Source organism: Gymnoscopelus microlampas (genome assembly GCF_963454915.1).
Source record: "Gymnoscopelus microlampas genome assembly, chromosome: 4".
Lineage (NCBI taxonomy): Eukaryota > Metazoa > Chordata > Actinopteri > Myctophiformes > Myctophidae > Gymnoscopelus > Gymnoscopelus microlampas.
Genome location: NC_139941.1, coordinates 19,682,909 through 19,706,752, shown reverse-complemented (window position 1 = coordinate 19,706,752; position 23,844 = coordinate 19,682,909). Strand labels below are relative to the sequence as shown.

Here is a 23,844-nt window from a genome sequence, read left to right as displayed (position 1 = left end):
TTTTACCCTGTATGATGTATGAAGATGAAGAGTTAATCAGAGCCACATATATCGCAAACCAAACGTTTAAAATGTTGTCGACCGAGCTAGAATCAAAATATAGGCTATTAAATCCACATAGCGATACTTGGACGCCCTCTGCGGGACACAGCAGAAACTATCCAACATGTGATGCTGGTTTACCTGCCGTTGAATTGAATAGATTTGAGTAGTTTATTAGACATAATCACCTGTCTGAGGAAGAAGTGATAATTACCTCCTCCTTCAGCCTCCTGAAAGGTGGATTCCCAGATCTGTATAAAGAATGACCCCGACGGGATTTGAACCCGCAACCTTCTGATCTGGAGTCAGACGCGCTACCGTTGCGCCACGAAGTCCTTGTGTCCATTAATGGTTTTAGCTGGACCCATAGTATTCATTTTTGCCGTTTTGAACTATGAAACTGCGATACTTCCTTTTAACATCCTATAAACGATGCAATTGCAATTTAAATACTTCTTATTTTTAAATTGTTAATTTCTTTTCAACATGTGTATTTTTCCATCTTTATTTCATGACTGTGTAAAGCTCTTCCAGCTGCATTGCTTTGTATGAAGTGTAACATATATATTTATTTAGAAGTTGTCATAAACTTGAGCTCAAATTAATCTAATCTGCGAATCTAAAAGAGCAGTTTGGCCTGGACTCAAACCTAGTTACATGGATTTTGGATTTCCTTATGGGCAGATATCTACGGGTAGGTGAGCTTACATCTATTGGCCACCACAGGTTAGTGTGCTGTCACCTTTGGGTGACATAAGGATGAGGAATACTAAGGCTACTAGAGGATGTAAAATACATGGTGGATACATAGGGGATGTGCAGTATACTCACTATTTTTATTACAAATTGTTGGTATACAGTCGACATGTGGGCTACTTAAATGTCTGCCTGGACTGGTGGTGCCTGCTATGCTGTAGATGATCTTGGATTATTGTTTTATGCGTCTATACTTTGTGCTTACCACAAATTGCCTCTTGGAGGACATTGGGAAATCTTTAATTCTCCCCTCAAAAGGGCAATTATTGGGAATAGCTATATTTTGTTATATACTTTATTTCATTTGAGGTCATTATTTTCATTCATTTTAAGCCTGCTCTTCAAATGAATGTTTTGTAGCCACATACTGTTAAATGACGATGGCTAATGTTTATCACTTTTAGCATGACAATTACATTTCTAGTAGATTTATGTTAAAGTAAAAAAAATAACCACCAAAAAGCAAAAGATGTTTCAAAGTGGCAGTCAGTCTTTAATCATAGCAAAGAAATGCTTCGTTCAAGTCAAATCCTTCACACAACAGCAACATTAAACTGACCAATCAATTTAAACCATTCTATGGCAGGTGAAACAGAACCCCTTATAATACAACCAATATACTGATTCCTTCTGAAAAGTCAACTACACGATTAAAGGTTATACTGATCAAAAACATACAGCAAGAAGTAGTTAAATTGGAAACAACTCAAATATTAGCGTCTGCTAGAAACATAACATTCATTTTACAATAAAAATATTTGCACAAAAACAGTTTTTAAAAAAAAGTCTCGGAAAGGGTAACACAAATATATAAATGTTCAGTTTTCATCTTTTCAGTACAGTCACAAATCACACAGCTGTGGCAATAAATTCTCATTACAATTACACAACTGAAAGATAAGGAGGATCCCCACCTCTAACCCCACCCCTCCCGATTTGATTGTGGTTCATTTTTTAGAGCATACTGCAGTTACAATGGATACCCGACTAAACAAAAGCTGCACATCAAATCTTGGATATCAAGACTATCAAAAAAGGCACAAAAACAGACAGGTCGCACAAAGAACTCGGCAGAAGCTTATCATACAACAGAATCCCAGTAAGGTTTCAAGTGCCCTTAATGTTCTCATCACCCCATTTATCTACAGCAGTGGTTCTCAAAGTGGGGTCCAGGGACCCTCAGGCCTCCTTGAGGGTGTTCCAAATGGAACCTTTACAGGTCTGCAACTCTCAACGCGCTATGGGGGTCCTTGAAATTAAAATCGTTTGAGAACCACTGATCTACAGGCATGCCAAGTCCCTGCAGGCACCTGGTCTTGGATGAAATGTCTCATCCCGAGAAGTGAAGAAGCAAGTGCATTTCGTCAAAGAGATGCGTATACAGTTGAGCGCACCAAGAGCACCGGGGCTGAAGCCCAGCTCAGACCAAAGATTTGCGACGAGAAGAAAAAAATTAAATGTTTAAGCACAATCTATACTTCATTGTTCGACTGTGTCGTCATCTGATAATAGCCATTATACAAGCTCACAATGCGTTGCAGGCACATTGTGAGTTTGTTCGTAGATCTGCTTTTCTGGCGTGTGACACTATAAGTGTCCGGCGTGTGACGGAAGCATAAATTAAGCATTAGAACGTTGCAGAGAAAAAATGTAGGTCTGAATTTCTCCTTTTATTTAACTCTTTTTTTTTTCTCCCCCTGAAATAAATCATGAATTTACTTGACCAAATACTCTTGTCATCAACTGGTGAAAAGTTGTTTTCATGCACGCAATATTTTATCAGCCAAAGCAATAGCTGCTGAATATTCATGTAATTGGCCCTCTACTTGATTCGGCTTCCAATGGTTTAGTTTACAGTAAGTGCCAATAGAGCCATATTCTATGAGAATGCTAGATTTTCTCAACTGTATTCTGAAATGCTTTAGTGTTATAACTTTAGTTTTTATTTGTATTCATTTTATTTTTGTTGTTTTAGTGGGTGTCCTCCATTGACATGAACAGTCTGCCATTACACATGGTCACATGTAAATAAATTAACATGGCAACCATTACATTTGGTAGAGCTATACAATTAGATCCTTATAAATGTGTCATTGAGGTCTAATTGATGTTTCCAAGTTTTGTCTTTCATTCGTCTGAAATAAAACCATAAAATAGAACAGTCTTTGATTGACAATTGTTGACAATTGATAACATTAGTTTTGAGTTCTGCTGTAGTTTTAGTTCCACTATCCTTCTGTTGGTTTTGATATGGCAAAACTCATCAGTATAAAAATGTGGAGTTTTTAAAGCAAGATTTTATATAGAAAATACGATGTGTCCTGCTATTGTTAACTACCTCAACTTTTGCATGGCTAGATCCCTTTCCTAGAACAAGCAGCAAAGCGGTTTGCGATTAATGTGGCAGACACATGGGGCTACCATTCTCCCTTCAAAACCACCATGCAGATGGCCACCGTTCTCCATTTGCAACCACCATGCAGAGGTCATTTGGCCGAAAAATGCATCAAGCGAAACTGGTGTAAATCTATAAAAAAAACTGCAAGCTAAACAAACAATAACAACAAAAACACAGGGGCAATATGCCTAAGCAAAGAAAGAAACGGAACATAAGCACCATGTGCATGAAAAGAATGATATACCACAAAAAGTTAGAACAAGACAGCCTGGGTCCTTCTGAAAGGAAGGACTCAGCCTTGTGGCACTTGAACATTGTCTTTGTATACAGAGCTTTTAACAGTCATGCAAAGGGCACAGTATTATTAACAAGGTAAAAGAGATATTCAACCATATGAACCCTAGCGTCCCTATTCTGGGGTGAACATTCGGCGACCATAGCAGATCTACAAGGTCACAACGCGCGACATTGCCAGGCGTTGTGAGTTTATAGACTGGCTATTTTCCCCAAAGAGATTTGGTGCAGAGGGAAAAAAGGAGGATGCCAACTAAGTACAGACCCCAGGGTGACACCGGTCAACTAACTATATAGGGTTTAAATGGTTAACGGAGACGAGAGACATAAGAGGAAGAAGGGGAAAAGAAAACCAGTACAATGGGAAAAAAAAAGGCATCACAATATTTATTCCAGACCAAAAAAAGTTCTCTGTAATAACTGTTATTCATATGTTGACTGCTAATGTTAATATTCCCATATGAAAAATATCATACTATACATATAGGCTAGTGCTTCTGTGTCATAGATTCACTTTTATTTAGTTTCCCATTACTAAGGCAAAATTGATAAGGATAACCGTGTAATGCACATGTTATTCTTGTGATGTAGCTCAACACTGTCATATATAACCAAACTATAATTACAGTTCTCTAAGGGTGTATTGTGGTTATAATATCTTAAACATCTCCATTGTCAAGAAGGTAAACATTATAAATTCATGTGTTTCATACTTCATCACTGTTCCATCATTACAACTTTTTAAGACTTTTTAGGCTATATTGCATTTGGGCCGTATTTGAGACAAGGGTATTAAAAGAAAATCTTTGACAAACAATAGAGCTTTTAGATGGCTAACACTCATAAACACTGTAGAAGAGCTTTTTTGGCCAACAAAGTCTGTGACTGATTGCGTGATTTCATTGCATAAATCAGTTAATTTAATGAAGGTTCCTTTTTTTGTCTTTTATGAGAGACAACTCAGAATGTCCCTTGTCATAGTGTGACAAGTTTGAAATTTCAAAAGACCTTTTAGATGAAGGATTCAGATAACCCACTCAGAAATAACCTACCATGGCTTGTGCAAGGTAGGCAGAAATTGGAACCACAACAATTGCACCAACACAACAGCAAGTTTTTATCACTGTCATTTGACTAGACAACGATCTTGAATATGATAGCCAGAGCCAAAGCCTTTGAGACGCACATGTATTGTTTATCTTGGCTTTAAACATGAAAAAAAAAAAAAAAACTCCCACACTGTAAGCCGCGATGCCCCCCTCCTCACCTCCGACAGAGACAGAAAGGAAGAAGGAGCAGGACAGAAAGACAGCAAGAGGAGAGATTGATTTTACTGATTGATTCCTGACGCCATTCCTGAGCAAAGTGGACTTGACGAGTGAGACCCAAGGAATCCAGTTGATGTGGACAACAGGCAGGAAATACAAACCATACCAGAAACAGAGATCACAGAGTGGAGGAGGCAGAGGGGAACGGCGGCAGCAGAGAAGCCAATCCAGATCACCACCTGAAAGAAAGGGCAGTGTAAAACATGGTGCTCAAACTATGAGCTTGTAGATCTGCTATTTTTGAATAGCCAAGGCTAAAATCTAAAATGACAGATGCTTTCCCGGTTTTACTGAATTAACTGTGGGGTGCGGGCTTTGAATGGCACCCTTAATGGAACATTGACATGAAAAAGTTCGAGAGCCACTGCGGTAAAGGGTTATGGGTCACGGGTGGATGTGGGGTACTGTACATCTGTTATTTAATTTACTAGTCAGGTGGAAACCGCCTGTGTCCATATTTACCCTTTTCTTTTTATAGATCAATGCTAGTTACATCTGTGGATTTCACAAATATTGAACCACTTAAGCTTAATCTTATAATATGTTCAAAATATTTCCAGACAACTTCTACGTCTACAAGCTCACAACGCGTTGCAATGCGACGCATTGTGAGCTTGTACATTTGCTATGTGTGAAATTTTTTGTAAAATGCTGCCTATGACATGCCCAAAATTGGAACCCCAGGTTGAAAATAGTTAACCAATTAAAGTATTGGAGCTTGTGACTAAATCTCATACTTCCATTAGATCCATTGGAACAGATTTATATTTTTCTTATTTAATGAAAATTAAACAGTTTTGGACACCTGACAGCGGGTTTGTACAACATCTACCTGTGAGAGAGGACCCGAGTTAGGACCTGAAGGCTTGCTGGAAGCGTGCAGTCTCTTCAAAGATGAGCTCCTTCAGTGTCTCTTTGGGTAGGTCGTCTAGCTCCATGTCAAACTTGAATGGAGCTTCAGCTACAGGCTACAGAGTTGGACAAAACGGACCATTAGATGTGACTGTCTGCTATTTTCACGGTTTTCTGATTTGAAGACAATGTAGATTCATACTGTAGATCTCTACAGACACAGGGTGTAGTTTCACTCACAAACAGTAAGGCATCCTCATTGAAAATATGTCGTCATGAAAAATTAGACCATGTACAAACAAACCGTTAACAGTAAATTTGACACCTAGCAATGTTTACTGAGCATCTCACCTCATCTGTAGGATCATAATATTGCTCCAAGTAGGGATGTGCTAGGGCCTCCTCTACTTCAATCCTCTTGTGGGGGTTGAAGGTCAGCATCTTGTCCAATAGGTCCAGTGCTAGAGCAAAGGAAAGGTTACACAGTTAAGATGTGAAAGATTTCTCCCAAATAAAATTGCCAGTACATTTTTTAGTGCATTTACATACCCCAGTTTTGTTAATAGAAAACATAATTAATTATAATTATGTAAACCAAAGAAAACAAGAGGGGAGTTGAAAAATAAAACCAGGTCTGAATTGAAGTAATCTCTCAAGACAGATTCAGCTGATTTTCTTTTTCCTTTTTTTTTTACCAAATGGGTTCCCAGATTGGAATTGAAATGACTATAAACAAAGCAGAAACTGGACAGGCTCATGCTTAATTGACGGAGTTGTGTGGCAAAAGTAGCCGATCTACAAGCTCACAGCGCGTCACAACGCGATGCATTGTGAGCTTATAGATCGGCTATTTTTGGTGCACAACTCACACTACAAAGCATAAAGGCACGTGGCGCGCCAACCCGCCTCAACCTTTAGCTCCACCCCTTCTCTCGCATAGAATGGTCAGGGCGTGGCTGTTTCAGTCACGCATTTGCGGCCGTGCCCTTACTCAGGCTTCATACCTTTTGGATCAGCGTTGGGGAACAGTCGGTTCCAGGGGACCTTACAGCGCAGAGGCAATGACAGAAGGTAGTTCCTGGCCTTTATGTTGATGATACAGTTGAGATCCTCCTGGGAGGGAGAGCCCAGAATGCCTGAGAATAGAGAGAGACCATGGTCAAAAACAAGGAAAGGGAATTGGTGTCTGAATCCAAGAGTTAATCCACTGCATTAATCCAACAAGTATCCACCTCATACGACTTCAAATCAGAAACTGACCTAATGAGTTTTTCACATTTCACCTGCCTTTTATTGGAACAGAGAAGTTTGCCCTATAGCGCACCATGCAAAAGTCAACTACAGCTGACCTCTGCTGTGCCGGTCGTTTAGCGCCAGCTGTACACATTCAACTGCTCTGTGGCAAAGGCAAACTTCCAAATCCATCAATTGCGCTGCCGATAGACATTAGACGGGCGTTAGACATAAGCAATAGACATTTGAGGGGCATTACTGCCCCTCAAATTAGAGGCCTGTTTCGTTAACAAATATCACCGTCTGAAGATGCCTACTCACTAGGGGTGTCACGATTCACTTACCTCACGATTCGATTCAAAATTGATTCCTAGGGTGCCGATTCGATTAAAATTGCGATTCTGCGATTAATTGATATTCAATTCGATTCTGCGATTTATTGCGATTTTCTAGGGTGCCAATTCGATTAAAATTGCGATTCTGCGATTAATTGATATTCGATTCTGCGATTTATTGCGATTTTCTACCCCAAATCACTTTGCTTTAATTATACTAGAACATTTTGATATAATATAAATCATGAAAAGTTGAATCATACACTTCAATGCAGCCAGATCATGTCAGGCAGTCTTTCTGACATTGATTTCAGACAAATTGCCAGTGAAAAAGGTACTAACTTTAGAAAAAAGTTAATACCTTTCCCAGAAAATCGATTTTAATATTTTGAATCGATTTTTAAAATCGTGGCATTAAGAATCGATTTTTTTTGACAGGCCTACTACTCACAGAACCACATTGCAGGACTTTGTGGAACTGAACAACCATATTGTTTAGCCAAGGCGTGAACATACATTACCAACAGGTGCATTGTAAAAGGATTTGTGTTTTACCCAAAATGTGGTTGAGCTGATCCAAGTAGTGTTTTCCTGGGAAGATTGGCCTATTGGACAACATCTCAGCCAGAATGCAGCCTACTGACCAGATGTCAATAGATTTGGTATAGCCCTGACAGAGGGAGAGAGACACAGAGAATGCACATTTGCCTGTGAATAAAGCACGCAGCCAGAGGTGGTACTCAGATGTTTCAGTTAAGTTAAAAGTAGCAATACCACAATATAGAAATACTTAGTTACAAGTAAAAGGCCTGCACTCAAAATTTGACTTGGGTAAAAGTAAAAAAGTATTGGCATCAACATATACTTTTACTAAAATTACTTATCATGAATAGCCCATTTCACAAATGTTCTCAAAATCTTTCAGATTTTTTTTGAAGATAACAGATCTAAAAGCTCACTACGCGTCACATTGTGAGATTGCAGATCAGCCATGACTGGTGTGGCACCATCGTGCTTGTGTTCAAGCCCGGTGATGGCTATCTAATGTGCCAGGTCAACCAAGTGCTGGATCAGTTAGGCTCTGCAGAGTTCTATTCAACACTGAATTTGACCAAAGTTGCCAGGCAGAATCCCTTGAGGCGAGCGACGCCTCACAACAAACTGACGATCCGTCACAACAGTGTACACACCGCCTATTCGACAACAGATCTTCGGCCACAGGCGCTTTCCAAGACTTATCAGCGGTGACGTTGGTTTGGTGTGTTGGGTCCATAATGCTCATCTGCTACAAATTAACCCTTTACTCGTGAATGCATATTAGTGTCTGTCTTGATTCTCAAGGGATCTACGGTAACAGCCTTAAAATAAATCCGTCTCTGAAGAGGTTACCCTGCCGAGTTCATTTCTTTGCAAATGGTTTTCAGTTTCTCTCTCCTTCCTGTTAGAGAATGTTCCTCATGCTACACAATAATTTAACTGTCTACCAAGAAGGCAAAATGCAGTGCTGGCAGTGAGTATGTCTTTATCTTACAGATCAAATGTACTTTCTCATAGCTAAAGCGGATTTTATCAAGGGAAGCCTCAGGCAAAACAGAGAAGATCATTTTAAAACGTGAAATATGAAACACAAACAAAAAAGATTAAGTAATGTTGGTCACATTGACTTCATGGTATATTTGAGAAGAAACCTTTTTAGTTTTCTTAATAAATGTTTCATACCAGATTCAGTCATACCAGTTTCATTATTTCAACTTGGAAATGATTCAGTGATTTGATATAATTCTGGCTTGTATCAGATTTACTTATGAATTCTCCAGAGGAAGTGAGTCTGATATGATAAGATCTTTATCAGTTCTTCCGACATTCTACTGATGTGTCATCAATGTCCTAAAAAATGTTTTTTTTAATTGCCACATAACACTAATCCAGTACAAACAGTACTTATTATTGCACCGTGCCAAAGGTCTTGAGTGGAAATCCTTCTGAAAAAAATTCTATTGTCCTGGCCGCACAATACATTGATCAAATCAAAGTGCATTATAAAACTATTACGTTTCTTTTTTTAAATGTAACTCTTAAATAATTGTAGCTGTCATTTTAACCCATTAAAACAGGGAAAGCATCTGTGTCATTTTAGATTTTAGCCATATACTATGCTATTCAAAAATCTTAAAAATGTGTGCAAATCTTTGAATATATATAGATTATTAAAGCGATTTTTTTTTACTCAAATCTTTGCTTCTCGGGGTCCCTGGAACAAAATATTTTGAGATGGGGGGGGTCCACAGCCAAATACATATTATTTTGGGGGTCCTTGACATGAAAAAGTTTGAGCACAACTGACATAGAAAAGTATGTTTTTCAGAAGACTGTTAAGACTTTTTCTTTTAATGGGTTAAAGTTGACACTCACCTTGGAGTTGAGCATGATCTCAGGTGCCCGGTACCAGCGTGTGGCTACATACTCTGTTAGGAAACCGGTGTGGTCGTGGTCTGGATCAGCCACACGAGCCAAACCAAAGTCACAGATCTGAGGAAGGACATGCAGTAAAGTGTGTTGACTACCATGTTAGAGATACAAACATTACAGTCAACAGGATGATACTTGTGAATCAAGTTTATACAAGGTGAAGATGATCCAAACAACATTAAAGTCAACAGGATGATACTTGTGAATCAAGTTTATAAAAAGGTGAAGATGATCCAAATCAAATACATTTCATACTGGACACATTTGTCCGTCCAACTAATTTATTTTACAAATACCACTTGAAAAATTGGCCGTTTGCTGCTGGCATTTTATAAATAAACACCACAGAAAATAGCCGTTGCTTGGAATAACTCCAGACTAAAAAAGGCACAGAAACAGGTTTGTGCTCTTTTGATATGTATGCAGTAGCATTACTATTTCAGCCAGTGGCTGTTTTACCTTAAGATCACAGGTGGTATTCAGAAGAAGGTTAGAAGGCTTCAGGTCCCGGTGCAGAACATTGGCAGAATGGATGTACTTGAGTCCTCGTAGGATCTGGTAGAGGAAGTAGCAGATGTGGTCGTTGCTCAGGTGCTGGGTCTTCAGAAGCTTGTACAGGTCTGTCTCCATGAGATCCTGGACAATATATCTGCATGGCGCCAAGTTAAGGGGATCAGCTTAACTTATGTTACAATCAATTTATTCTCGGATTGATTTTCACAATATGACAAGGGTCAATTGTAGCTGCTAGGGCTGAACGCTAGGATACCCGCATGTACAATGTTCTGTTTATTAACCCTTGTGTAATGGTGAGGAGACAAGGGCAAGGTGCAACAGTTGAACAAATTCTTTTAGATCATTGAGTTAAATGACACGTTTCAAGATTACAGAACCGTGACACATTAAAGGGGAATTTTGGACCACGGTTTTCTTACCTTTTCTATGATGTTATGATATCTTCGGATGAATGGTACAGTAGAAAAAATTCCATCCCGGTCCGCCACAGCTTAAAACGTGCGCCAATAGGCCTTAAGTTAGATCGTGTATTTTAATAGCTTTTTTTTGTTTGTTTTTGGTGAGATCTGACGTTCATAGCGACATAGTGATTATGCAAAAAAAAAAAGAAAAGAAAACGGTAGTCTTGCTAGACGAGGATGAAATCTCGAGATTTCAATCTCGTCTAGCGAGACTTCAGTTTTGTTTTGTTTTTTCGGTTGTAGTGTTCTGTCACTATGAACGTCAGATCTCACCCAAAAAATGTAAAATACACAATCTAACGCAAGGCCTATTGGCATACGTTTTAAGCTGTGGCGGACCCGGGATGGAGTTATGACATTTTTCTACTGTACCATTCATCTTAAGATATCATAACATCATAGAAAAGGTAAGAAAACCGTGGTCCAAAATTCCCCTTTAAGTGGTGGTGTTGGCCACATCTGAACCCAGAACAGTGGTTCACAAAGCTATTAGCTCAAGACCCAAAAGAAAAAGTTGACGTTTGCCTGGGGCCCAACTTGTGAAAATAGCAGATCTACAAGCTCAGAACGCATCGCTTTGCTCCCATGAGCTTGTAGATCTGCTATTTTCACTACTTCTTAACCTTTATGTATTTATGGAAATTATTGGATTACATTTTTTTTAATGAAATACCATCATGCATGCAACTGACCCACACACTAGGATCAAGGCTTCATTTATACGTCGTACGACAGTGTTGCATGCCAAAAATAGCAAATTGTCACAATGTGGCGTGTTGTGAGCTTAGCTTATGAATCTGCTATTTCATGCCAATAAGAAGAAGTTCTGCACACAGTCAAATCTGTGTTGATTTAAAGTTAGAGAACGCTAATACTGATACCCAGCCATAAGGGTCCATATTATGATATTATCTTTACACTCTCGAGTTAAATTAACCATTTCAACCCTATATACTTAGTTGACCGGGGTCCCCCGGGGTTCTATGCTTGGTCCAACCCTTTTTTCCCTCTGTACCAAATATCCAATCTACAAGCTCACAACGGGTCGCAACGCCAACACAAAGTGAGCTTGTCGATCTGCTATTATTGCAGACTGTTGGCCCCAGAATAGGGACGCTAGGGTTCATATCGTTTACACTCCGGATTTGACTGTGTACTGACTGATGTTGCCGATATAGATATACCCATGACAAGCATATGATTAAGGATACACGTCCTTCATCAGGTCAATGGTTGGCGTGCGGATGATGTCATTGATTCCAATGATGTTCTCATGTTTGAAGCGCAGCAGGATTTTGATCTCTCTCAGGGTGCGTTGACAGTATGTCTGATGCTCGAAGGGGCTGATCTTCTTGATGGCCACACGGACCTTGTTGTCACGGTCGTAGGCAGCACTGGTTCAAGAAAAAAAGAATTTATCATTAACAAATTAATAAGCAATGATATAAATAACAATATTAAAGTTGCAATCCAAAACATCTCCTACGCAGGATCCAAAGTAACCCAGGTCTCCTTCATGAGACCACACATCTATCAATCCCCACTCTGCATTGGGCTTATGAGCAACAGGCAGTACTACTTGTCAACCAGTAGGTGTCCTAGAACCACCAGGATCCATTTCTCAATAGAAGAGTAGGGAGAACACCTCTTACCCCTGCTGATGCGTTATACTGTGTTAACATACTCATATTGTTCAGTCTCGGTTTGTTTAGTTTTTGCTTTTTGTTTAACGTTTTAGTAATTAATAATTTCCTGAATGCAGCTTTAAACAAAAATGTCATCTTGTTAACCCAAATGTGTCTCCTTTCAGTCCCTGGCCCTCCACTACACATTTTCATACATTACATTGTAGCTCAAAGTTTAAGTGCATTACAATAGAGATTAGAGCTATACAAGATAAATCAACATGAATCTGTAACTTGACATAACCCTACACACACAGTATAGTAGAGCACGGTAAGCTATAGTGATTTGAAAGTAGAAATCGATATGTATGGCAGCCCTCTGAGAGAGTAATGTTGAAGAAGATTTAGGATTCAATTCATACACGTTATCTCAGTAGGGTGAAAGGTTGTGGAAAGATTGTGCCTTATCTCCGTAACACCAACAAAAACAGCTACTTGGAAAGATCGCACGTCATTACAGCGTGAAGGAATTTCTGAAGCGGTGCACTGGAGAAGATCATATCAGAGAAAAAACTAAACAGAAGTTTCAGTGTTTCCATCAACACGAGAAACCACAAAATGAAAAAGGCAAAAAGCTAAGACCGCCTGAAATTTAAATACACCATTGCTCTTCTTGAGAAAGCCTTCAATTAAACAATGAGCATGTCTTAGCTTTGGTCAGTAAAGCCAGGAAATTACTTACGTAATTTGTATCATACATTAATTTTTAAAACCAAACAGGAGACTAAAAGCAAAGCTACTGGTTCTGTTCAGCATAGCGCGTAACCGTTCACTAACTGGTCCCACTCCCTCAGACACAGTAAAGTCCTCAGTCTTAATTGATCTCAGAATGTGTGCAAATGGAACCAAATGGACCCTAAATGAACACTCAGGATTGTGTATCTCCATGTCATCCATGTACTGTAGGATTAAATGTTGCCTAACTGGAACAGAACACATACTTACTAAAGATTGTGATTCAATTAATGCTATGAATCATTTGTGCGACGATGAGGTGTCTTTTAGGTAGTAGCCTGCATTTTAACCACTTAAAACCCTCTAGAGCAGGGATCTTCAACAGGGGGTCCGGGACCCATAGGGGGTCCTCAGAGTTACTACAGGGGGGCCGCCAAATCTTTGAGTGATTGGATTTTTTTTTACATTAACCACTTGAACCCTATTATCCCTATTCTGAAGAGAACTTAAGCCAAAAATAGCAGATCTACAAGCTCACAACGCCGTTGTGAGCTTGTAGATCGACTCAAAGAGGTATAGGTGTAGAGGGGAAAAAGAGCAGACCAGGTAATAAAAAAAGGTTTAATCTGAAACACAATTTTATACAATATAGAGGGGGTCCCTGATTCATCTCTCTCTCAGCTAGGGGGTCCAAGTTGGCCTGAAAAACGTCGAAGACCCCTGCTCTAGAGTAGAATTGGACGCGAGCTGGCGCTGCACTTGGACAGATTTTTCTCTCTACACCAAATTGAGTTTGTGATCTTGTTGTAGATCAGCTACTTTGGGCTAATGTCCCCCCCCCGCTCCCCAGAATATGGATGCTGGGGTTCAAGTGGTTAAAGAGACTCTGAGCTGCCTTTCCTGTTTCCTTCGCTATTGTTTTATGAGCATGCTCAGTACCCAGGAAGGAGGGGGGAGGAGGGCGCTGTTTCCAAGGAGACTGGAGTACAAGGCTTTCCACGGCTGCCAGAGCGACTTGTTATGCAATAGGCTGTTACCATGCCAATGTTGAAGGGGTTGGGTTGGTTGAGAAGAGGGGGGGGGGGGGTATCGTCAATAGACACTGTGGGCTAAGCACACAAATAATATCCCCGATACGTTCAACGGAAAACGGAAATGTTACCGTCATGAAAACAACGAGGCATCTCAGCAGAAAGACAAAAATATTTTCATATAAGATTTAAAAATATATATATCATTGTATGACGAAGTATAAAACGGGGCTTACGTGGTTTATCAGACTAATAGATTAAGTCGATCATAATAAACAATCACGTTGATTATTTGACATATGAAAAATATCCTGCATATATCAATTTTGGATTATTCAATTAATTAAAAATGAATTGAAAGAAGATCATGGTTAGTTGCAGCCCTTCATCACGGCATTACTGTAGTAAAAGCTTTGAAGAAACCATAAAATAATTCTGATGTCTGGAGTAAATGTCAAGTTTGTCATTTGGTGCACACTTGACTTACTGTACAGAAATATTAAATATAATATTAATTATTAACAAGACAACAAAACATAATAGTGCAATACATATTACACTAGGACATGGTAATTACAGACTGTGCTTAACCCGTTGTAATGAGAGCAAGGTGCTCCCAAATTAGGACAATCAAAGGGGAATCTGCTGGAGCACACGCATCTTCTTATCAACATGTTTTATTAGGTGCATACAAACCACCACTGATGTTTGGACGCCATTAGCGTCATCTTCACAGTGTACTGATAAGATGATCTGTGTGCTCCATTTCTCCCCTTGAGACAGTCCAGTGTACTTAATTGGGACATTCCACAACCATAGTTGGCCAAATAGTCAATATATAGTTCACCAAATAGCACCAAATAGTCAATATATAGTAGAGCTGGTAAATTGATATTTGATAATCAAATATTCCTCAAATATGGGGGGGGGGGGGTATATATAAAAAATAATATATTTTTTTGCTGTTTAATTGACAGGGACAATAAAACAATGCATCAAGTTATAAAAACAAACAAAATATTTTTTATTGGATCCGAGCACTTGATACATTGTTTTTGTATTGTCCCTGTCAAATAAACATTAAAAAAAACTTTAAAAAAAAAAAGAAAAGTATAATGATAATAATATTCTAATATATTCGAATATTAGCCAATTGTTAAGACCAATATTAAAATTTCAATTCTGAGGAATGTTAACAGCCCTAATACATAGTTCACCAAATAGCAAACAACTTGCCATTGAGTTCCATATTATCCAGTAGTTCTCAGTGGTTTCACAAAAACAAAAACAAAACTCTAGTAGAGATAGTGTTGTTGATAATGTACACTATGCCTTCCACATTTTTCAGCAAGGGGAGAGGACAGCAGAAGCGCATTTAATCCCAGAAATCCACAATGTGGTCAAAGCAATACATATAGCTACTACACTTTATTAGCCGTCTGGGTCATGTACGAAAGCATATGCTATTATGCAATACAGAGCACAACAGCAATACAAAAGAACCTCCTTGGATTTAGAGAAGTGAGCCTCCCAATAGGCCTCATACACAACGCTCATCTTAAAATGTCTACTATATGTTAGTGTAGGTCTGAAAGGGTGTATACTATTTGTGTGCATCACAGGTGCATCAGATGATGAATTCCACCTGTTTGTAAACAAATTACAATACACACCATTCATGTGTGAATGATTTGCATTGTTCCACGCCCCGTTTAATACCATAAAGGGCTTCCATCGAAGGACCATCAAGAAGAGGAAACAAGCATTCCGTATTACAACAGTGTTGCTTGTCAAAAAGAACAGATCTACAAGCTTACAACACTTTGGTTCGCATCGCAATGCCTTGACAGATTGTAGATAGATCTGGTGTACTTGGCAAGCAAGCCCACTTATGCTCACTGCTCATGGATGATCTGAACTTTTGAGGGTGAATAAAGTATAAATGAGAAGAAGAAACTTACAAAGTATAACATCACAGGACCTCACCAAATAATATAACGCATGGCAGGATGATATTATATAAGCCTTTAGACTATATATACATATCAAATATATATATACTACTGAACTATGCTCACTGTTGCTGAGGAAAAACAAAACAAAAAAGATGATGCTGGAATCAGTGGTGGAAAAAGTACTCAAATTCTTTACTTAAGTAAAAGTACCAATACTGCAATATAAAAATACTCTTTTACAAGTAAAAGTCCAGAATTAAAAATTCACTTGAGTAAAAGTACAAAAGTATTGGCATTAAAATGTACTTAAAGTACCAAAAGTAAAAGTACTAAATATTTGAAAATAGCCGATCTACAAGCTCACAACGCGTCGCATCGCGACGCGTTGTGAGCTTGTAGATCTACTATTTTCCAATAGCCTAGGTTTAAAATAGGTTTAAAGTGGTTAATGTATGTTTCATTATATCATAATTTATATCTGAAAAGTAACTAGTAACTACATTTTTCAAATAGTTGTAGTGGAGTAAAAGTACAATATTTGGACCCGAGATGTAATGGAGTAGAAGTAAAAGTATTGAAAATTGGAAATACTCAAGTAAAGTACAAATACCTCAAAATTGTACTTAAGTACAGTACTTAAGTAAATGTACTTAGTTACTTTCCACCACTGGCTGGAATCCAGAACACACTAGAACGCTATCTGATAGATGCCAATGTTGCACAACTGTTGCATCTCTCACTCCACTTGGCAACACTTACGTTCTGAACAAGAACTCTCCTGACAGCACTCCTAGCAAACCAACCCTGCAGTGTGAAAATCATTATGCAACTAATGTCAGCTAAAGGATTGTAATAGATATTACCACTAACTTTGCTTATTTCTGCATGCAAATGTAAATGCATGTTAACCGTCTCCACTAGGTCAAAGGCGAGTTTCTCGCTCCTCTCCGTCCGTCCGTGCGGAGCTCAATCTATCAGCTTCAATTTTATACCGTTCCAGTTGCAATTTTGTCTGCTCATTTCTTTGTGTCATTACTTAAATTGTATGAGTTCTCTCTTCTGATTGGATGAAATTGGTATCCTCTATCCTGACCTGAACATGCATTTTCTGTTTCAAATCTTTTTTACATTTTCTGTTTACTAAAGAGCTGGGGAGACAGGGAGACCCGTTAATGAACTAACAACTCTATAGCAATGATTACTATTGGAATATAATACTATAGAGCTATTTAACACTTCCCCCTGCTTTTATTTATAACTAAACCTATCTTTAAATAGCCTATACCTCCAATGTAACAGTCCATCAAAAAACTACAAGGGAGTAATCACAGTTTTGTGCAATTGTGTTGCCACTACACCGCTGAAATAATCTCTCAACAGTAAATCACATCCTACAATAATATTAGTGTGTCAATGTGTCGAGCACTAAAAAACATTAATATTAGCTTAAAGGCAGTCGGTGGATGTTTCACGTGCCCTTTAACAAAACGTAATTGCGTCTTTAGCAGACATAATCACACAAATTACACAAATGATATATCCCTCTGAATCGCACAACAGCATTTCAGAGTGTCAAGGCTCTACTTCCCCCTTGCATGCTCTGATTGGCTGTGGTGTGGTGGTACTGATGTCAGAGGCAGAGAGGTTGCCGTGGAGATGGGTGCTATGGTGGCATTTTAAGAGGATGGCTGATGGCAGAATAAAGCAGTAGGCTACATCATCTGCATTTCAGCATCACACGGGTCAAGCAGACGAGAGACTTTGCCGGGGAAAGGCGTCACGCTGAAGTGGTTAAATACTCTGGAGCAGTGATTCTCAAACTTTTCAATTTCAAGGACCCCCCGCTTGAGTTCCATTTGTACACTGTCAAGAGTTACAGGCCTGTAAGGGTCCACTTGGTTCCTATCAGAGCCTTCTATTGGAGAGTTGCGTCAATGAGGGGGCAGAAACAGCGCCGGTCACGCGGTTCATGTAAACTCGAAATAGTGACAAACGCTCATAGACTCCAGTGCATTCCGTAATCTTCCGGTTCAGGGCTTTGTCACTATTCGGCTCCTTCCCGAGCCGCAATTGGACTGGCCCGATGAAGTGAACGGAGGTGACGCAACTCTCCTTATATAGCTCTGGTTCCTATTAATTATCAAGCATTTTGCTAGGGACCCCCGGGGTCCTTGAGGGGGTTCAAAACGCAATGTATCATGAAGTTTTGAAAACCTTTGAAAATGTTCACCAGTAATGACATGCCCAAAATAGCGCCACTAGGTTGAAAGTGGTTAAAAATCGGGTCACATCGGCTGCATAAATGTCAATACCGAAAAATAACGGCAAATAAGGGCCGATATTGATATATCGGTCGGGCTCCAAATTCCTACCATCCCCTCACTCAAGAAACTGCACAAAAACCTTCCTCTTGTAGAGTTCATTAATTAACCACTTAATTCCTGTATACTTAGTTAACTGGGGTCCCCCTGGGTCTATACTTCTTGGTATGCTCCTTTCTTACCTCTACACCAAATCTCTTCACCGGAAATAGCCGATCTACAAGCTAAAAACTTGTCAAACTGGTATGCACTGTAAGCTTGTAGATATGCTATTTTCGCTGAATGTTTGAACACCATAATATGGACGATAGACTAGCACCAACCATCACTTCAACAGCATCTTCTGTAGAGCCGTCAACTTCTTTTAAACAGCCCCTATAATATTTACTGCTGTACACCGCACAACCATTGAATAAAACTTGTATTTGCACATAGAAATCTGCAAATACAAGCGATGCAATATCATATTTCACAACCCTTTTTTTTCTTTCACTACAAAGTTTGCACAATCGTATACTTCCGATCTTAGAAACTGTGACCCAGTCTCCCACAGTCTAACGAAGCATCTCTAATGCCCAATTTCTATTTCATCCATCTCATTCTATTCTGTAAAAAATCCTCTCGGTACAATTGACAAATGCACCCCTGCAATTTGTTACATTTCATACTACACCTGCAACAATGCCGTTGAAACAAACATTGTTTACAGAATGAGAGTATAGGCAGATTAGATTTTTTTTTCACTGTTCTTGCACACAATATATGATATATCAGCATCATGTGTAAGCTGTCAATATGTCCCTGTACCATTGTTACCAAAATAAATGTCTGTACTTCTCACTGACTTTGAAGGTTTCATTGAGATGTAATGGTATCGACCGCTTTGTGCTAGCTGTCCATTTAGTTGGCTTCTCCCTCCATTCTAAAGCATGTTGTCACAACCTGGCCTAAATCGAAGGTTCTCCCAAGACTTTGGTCTTCCCTCCCTGAGCTTGACTAGAGCCCGACCAATGCCAGATTTTGGGGTCTGTTAATGATCCCAGTTTCGGAGAGTCCTAGTCCACACTCCACAGAGCATGTTTTGACCAGTATTTTGTCAAACAAGTGCAATTATTTTTTTTATATCCAACCTACCAGTTCACAACGGGTTGAGAGTTGGTAGATTGGCTATTTTTGAAAAGTTCTGAAACTTTTCACCTATAAATGATATGCCCAAAATCAGGTTGAAAGTGGTTAAAACTTATCAACATATCATATCAGCTGTATAATTGATGGTACTGATGTCGTAAACAAAAGATAAATAACGGCCAAATTGGCCAATATATGGGTCGGGCTCTACTCCTGACAGCTTTGTTGAAACACCGTGGCACCTCCCTCACTCGCCAGCTGCTCCGCCCATCCCATATCTCAACGCTTCATTCTCCATGCTTTGTGAGCTTGTAGATCTGCAATCTTCGGCGAGTGACACCGTCGTACGACAGTTTTAAGCATTATAGGTCTAATTATTATTATACTTCGTTGTAATGGCCAATTGGCCACAACAACAAGCCATTAATCAATTTGATTGCAAGCACATAAACCTACCAACCTCTTCACCTCAGATGCAAAACAAAACTGACATTGCTAGCAATGTTTTAGCAAGTTTGTTACCAGTTACTGACATTTTCTTCAAACTTTCTACTCTAGTTCTTTCTCAATAAAGTGAGGACTTTGAACTTCCTGAAGAGAATGTGGGGGAGGGTGGGCTCTGCCTGGTAAGCTACAGCTTTGCTATCAGTATTTTCTTTTCTTCATGTACAGAATAGATATAGGTATTGCGTCACACAATGTTATTTTCCACTCTTTTAAAGCCAAGCCGCACTTTTTTGCACGCTTCTCCGTCGTCCGCATGAGGTTGAGATTAATTGGAGCAGTGCCAAGCTAGGTGCGCAACCATTTTGGGCTCACGATCTCATGCCATTACAATAATACAAGCATAGAATAAGTCAATAATGTAATAATACACCCTAACAAAGACTGCGTCAATAATATAATATGAATAATAAAGGTAAGTAAATTCTGACTATCTGGGCAGAATCGTGTTATCCACCTCAAACAATAATGAAACAATAATTTATGGCACTTTTTAAATACTGATGACGGCACAGGGGTGGGCAACTATGTTAACCAGTGCAGTGGATACTTCATCGTACATCGTGGCGCGTTGTGAGCTTGCACGTTCGCTGTGATGATTGATGTGACTGAAGCTCAGCAAAAGAATGATAAGCAGAGGTCTCTGATCATGTAGTACAGTACTGTGGTGAGATGTTTTGCATCCTGTAATCACACACGTCAAGGAGCTTGAACCCTAGCCTAGTTGAACAGAGCCTTTTTTCTTTCTACACCAGTGCCCCCCCCCATCTGAAAATATGTTGTGCCAGGGACCCGCAGAAGCAAAGATTTGTGTTAAAAATGTTCGCTAATGTACAAGATTTTTGAAAAATAGAAGATCTACAAGCTCATAGATCTATGAGCTTGTATATCTGCTATTTTTGAATAGCCAACGTATAAAAGGTTTAAGTGGTTAAAATAATTGTGATGCTATACCCTGGAACCCCCCCAAAGACCCCTGGGGGTCCCCGGACCCCACTTTGGGAACCACTGTTCTACACTACATATCTTCGCCGACTGTTCGCCCCCAGAGTACTAGGGACGTTATGTTTCAGGTGGTTAAACATGGAAGTGAGACTATCCAACACGAGTACATTACTCTCTCTTCTAAGAATCACCACGCTGAAGTAGGGCTGCAACTGTCCATTATGTTCTTAGCGATTATTCTATCGATTACTTTATCGATTCATCGCGAAGCGTGGTTTTAAAAAATGAATCGTCAACAAATCGATTAACCACTTCAGCATTATTTTGTGGTGGCATGCAAAATAGTGAAAAGAGCAGATTTACAATCGTGTCGCATTGCGATGCATTTTTAGCTTGTAGATTATTTTCACTATTTGAAATGTTTTGAACATTTCCGCCTATAATGACAAGCCCAAAATAGAGATTGATTATTAATTAATTTGATCAAATTATCAAGTGGCGACAATTGTTTTTAATAATCGATTAAATCGATGAAATTAACTGTTGCACCCGTAAACTGGAGTGTGACATGAATTGCATGAAAAGGCAGCAAAAGGCCATTCACTCCCTACTACACAACTAAGTACCGGTACGCCTATAATGACACCATTGCATACTAGTATAACATAACATTGCATACTAGTATCTCCCTATCCATCAAACTCCTGCAAGCTGAATAAAACCACCATAGAAAACCAAGGTAAGATACAGGCCCATGATGTGAAAATGGACCACAGTAAACCTTATGCTGAATTAAATGCAAGCAGCTACCGCTGTAACAACCTAATATTGTACAAGGTGTAATTCAGAATGTAAAAACATTTAAAACACCCCGTATCATATGTTAATGAAAGATCTGCTATAAAACATTGTTCCCAAAATCACCAAGAATAACCATAGTCAAGCAGCCCTACGAATACAAATTCAGCCCTGATTTAGTTTTCACTAAGGCGAGATTAAATTGAGCCTTTCTTACAGTCTCAGGAAGAGAGTCTCTTGTACTCTTAGTCTTAGAGTTGTAAATATGCATTTGCCACCATCAAATGCCACCTTCCCATGGATACTATGCTCAGCTCCAGCCTAAACTGTGACGAGGGTGCCGTTTGAATGTTACCTTCACTTTTAAAAGTTAGCCTAACTATTTTACTCATTGTCCCCATTTTAATCCCTATGCGTCAGTATTACCGGTCTGTTTTAGTCTTTTATCATTATATACTTATGTGTTATATTAATAAAAGTTTTACTGGTTTATTGAAAGCATTAGCCTATATAACAAGGCAGGGCATTATCATAATGATCTGTAATTTACAGTATTTACTGTGGTACAGTGGTTGCTTCATGTTACAATATCAGTCATTTGCTTTATAATCTCAAACTATAATGCCCAAAAGTAGAGTACACAAATAACAGATCTTCACACTGCAACGTGTGGTGAGCTTGTAGATCCGCTATTTTCTGGCAATGTTAACTCCAGAATAGGGATGCTAGGGTTCAAGATGCAGCAAGAGTCAACTTGACTAGGTCCTCCTGGTGGGCGATCTAAAGCAGTGGTTCTCAAAGTAGGGTCGGGGGACCCACAGGGGTCCCACAGTGTCCCTAGCTAATAGTTAGGAACCAAATGGACCCTTACAGTTACAGGTATGTAACTCAAGAGTGCACAAATGGAACCGAATGAGAGTTGTGGGGGTTCGTGGCATAATGCATACCAAAGAGTTGGTCCTTGAAATTAAAAAGTTTGAGAATCACTGATCTAGACTTAGGCCTCATATTTTTGATACCAATACTTTTATACTTTAATTCAAGTACATTTTGAATTCCGGACTTTTACTTAATAACAAGATTATTTCTACATTGCAGTACTGATACTTTTACTTAAAAGTAAAACAAAAAAAATGTGAGTACTTTTTTCCACCACTGCTCTCAGAACGCTACAGCAGCAGTGCAGCATGGCATACATACAGATCATTGGTTCTCAAAGTGGGGTCTGGCGGACCCCCAGGGGTCCTTGAGGGAGTTCCAGGGGGTACCCAGCTAAATGATAGATAGTTAGGATAGGAACCAAATGGACCCTTATGGGTCTGTAACTCTGAGAGTGTACAAATGGAACCAAATGGACCCTAACGGGTCCATTTGTACACTCTCAGAGTTAAATTAACATTGATTTTACAATATAAATTGGGGTCCCAGAGATGGAAATGCCATTAAATGAGGGTCCGTAGCCCTAATGCATGTCAAACTGGGGGTCCTTGAAATTAAAATGGTTAAAATCGCCGTAAAAAACTTCTCTTATGGGGGTCCCTGGCTTACCTTTTCAAATGGGGGTCCGCGGGCTAATACATTTTCAATTTATTAGCCCGCGGGGGTCCTTGACATGAAGAAGACTGGTATAGATGTGATGTGTCATTAAACAGATCTCTTACCACACCATTCCATAGGCTCCCTCCCCGATGTAGTTCAGACTGCTGTAGCGAGGCCCGACGTCGAAGGCCTGCCCGCGGACCAGCTCCGCCAAGGAGCCCGGGTTACCGGGGCTCAGGCCAGCACTGGCAGATACCGCAGCTGTCGCCATTACGAAAATGGGCTTTTACACGCTAACAAACCGAAAAAAAATTAAGACCGTAGGCTATATATCATTTATGTATATATATATTCGTCACTTTTTTTTTCTGTACTACTACTACCTACCGCCCCCTGTCCAAAAAAAAGGCAAAGGTTGAAGGTTTGACACTAGAAAAGAATGTAAATAGTCCTGACTTTTCCACTAGTCTGCGTTCAGACCCGGAGCGACCACAGCCGTCATGCAAATACAGTGTGTTGTCGCAAGAGCGAACAGAGAGCTAAGCTACTGCTGCAGGAAATAACGGAGGTGGTCATGTG

General features: G+C 39.5%; 1 protein-coding gene across 1 annotated transcript; it reads right to left on the bottom strand.

Annotated features, from left to right (window-relative positions):
• Positions 1-3,860: 3,860 nt before the first annotated feature.
• Positions 3,861-23,793, bottom strand: mapk1 (mitogen-activated protein kinase 1). The gene is made up of 9 exons (XM_084054567.1): positions 23,388-23,793; positions 11,896-12,078; positions 10,167-10,356; positions 9,651-9,767; positions 7,794-7,908; positions 6,675-6,806; positions 6,022-6,131; positions 5,651-5,786; positions 3,861-4,997 (listed from the first exon to the last, which is right to left on the bottom strand). Exons 1-8 carry the CDS (start codon positions 23,534-23,536, stop codon positions 5,670-5,672), a joined length of 1,113 nt encoding a protein of 370 aa, XP_083910693.1. The 5' UTR covers positions 23,537-23,793; the 3' UTR covers positions 3,861-4,997; positions 5,651-5,669.
• Between the last annotated feature and the right edge of the window lie 51 nt (positions 23,794-23,844).